Source organism: Nothoprocta perdicaria, unplaced genomic scaffold (assembly GCF_003342845.1).
Source record: "Nothoprocta perdicaria isolate Ctin4 unplaced genomic scaffold, notPer1 scaffold_708, whole genome shotgun sequence".
Taxonomy (NCBI): Eukaryota; Metazoa; Chordata; class Aves; order Tinamiformes; family Tinamidae; genus Nothoprocta; species Nothoprocta perdicaria.
The window spans coordinates 11,476-12,460 of NW_020455986.1; the positions used below are offsets into that span (position 1 = coordinate 11,476).

A 985-nucleotide genomic window follows, 5' to 3' on the forward strand; every position below is an offset into this window, starting at 1 on the left:
TGCGCATGCGCGGGGGAGGTGCTGCCCGCACTTGGGCGGGGCCTCGGCGCGCCGCGCGCCGCTATTGGCCGGCGCCGCTGCCCGCATGCGCAGAGCGCGCAGCCCGCACCTGGGCGGGGCCTCGCCAAGGCTCTATTGGTGGCGCCCGCGGGCTCTGCGCATGCGCAGAGCCGTGCTCTCCGCACCTGGGCGGGGCCTCGGCTCCCCGCGCGCCGCTATTGGCTGGCGTCGCAACACAGGAGCCGCGCGCATGCGCAAGACCCGCTGCCCGCACCTGGGCGGGGTCTCGGCGCCGACGCTCGGCGCCTGCGCAGGGCGCTGCCCGCGAGTGGGCGGGGCTTTCACCCCCTGCGCGCCCATTGGCGGGCCCCGCGCGCGTGCGCAGAGCCCCGCCCACCCCTTGCCGCGACCCTCGCGAGTCCGTGGGGTGGAAACCATGGCAACCAACAGCCGCCCCCCCCCGTCCCCATGGCAACCGAAGCCCCGCCATCGGGGCCCGTAGGGAGAAATGGGCGGGAAACGATGGGGGGGCGGGGCCCGGACGCCTGGGCCCCCTCCGGGATTCCCCGGAGTTCCCCCTCCCCCCCGCCCAGGAACGGGCCGAGTTTGGGCAATTTTGGGTTTCCCGCCGCCCTTTTCTGCGTTTCCATTTCTCGGCGCGGCGCCCGTTTTCCCAGAAAAGCGGCGCCCCCGGACGCCGGGGCCCCTCTCTCGTTTCTCCCCCGCTCCGGGTTTTTTTTTTGGGGATTTCCCCGCGGGAAACCCGCGGCCGCTCCCAAAACAGCCCCGATTCGGCCCAAATCCGGCCCCGTTTGAGGCCCCTTTTCCCACCGAATCCCACCCAAATCCGACCCCTTTTCCAGGCCTGGATTCGGCCCCGATCCGGCGCCGGTGCCGCCTGTTCCCCTGCCCCAAATCCGCCCCGTTTCTACCCATTTCCCAGCCCTGGTTTTCCCAAATCCCCCCCATTTCCCCCCAAATCCCC

General features: G+C 72.1%; 1 protein-coding gene across 1 annotated transcript in view; it reads left to right on the forward strand.

Moving 5' to 3' along the window:
* The first annotated feature begins 250 nt into the window (after window positions 1-250).
* The window catches only part of LOC112957244, a 4,000-nt gene continuing 3,265 nt past the window's right edge, over window positions 251-985 (forward strand). Inside the window, exon 1 of the mRNA XM_026050843.1 lies at window positions 251-328. Within this exon, the coding sequence (XP_025906628.1) occupies window positions 251-328 (78 nt within the window). The remainder of the gene's footprint in view (window positions 329-985) is intronic.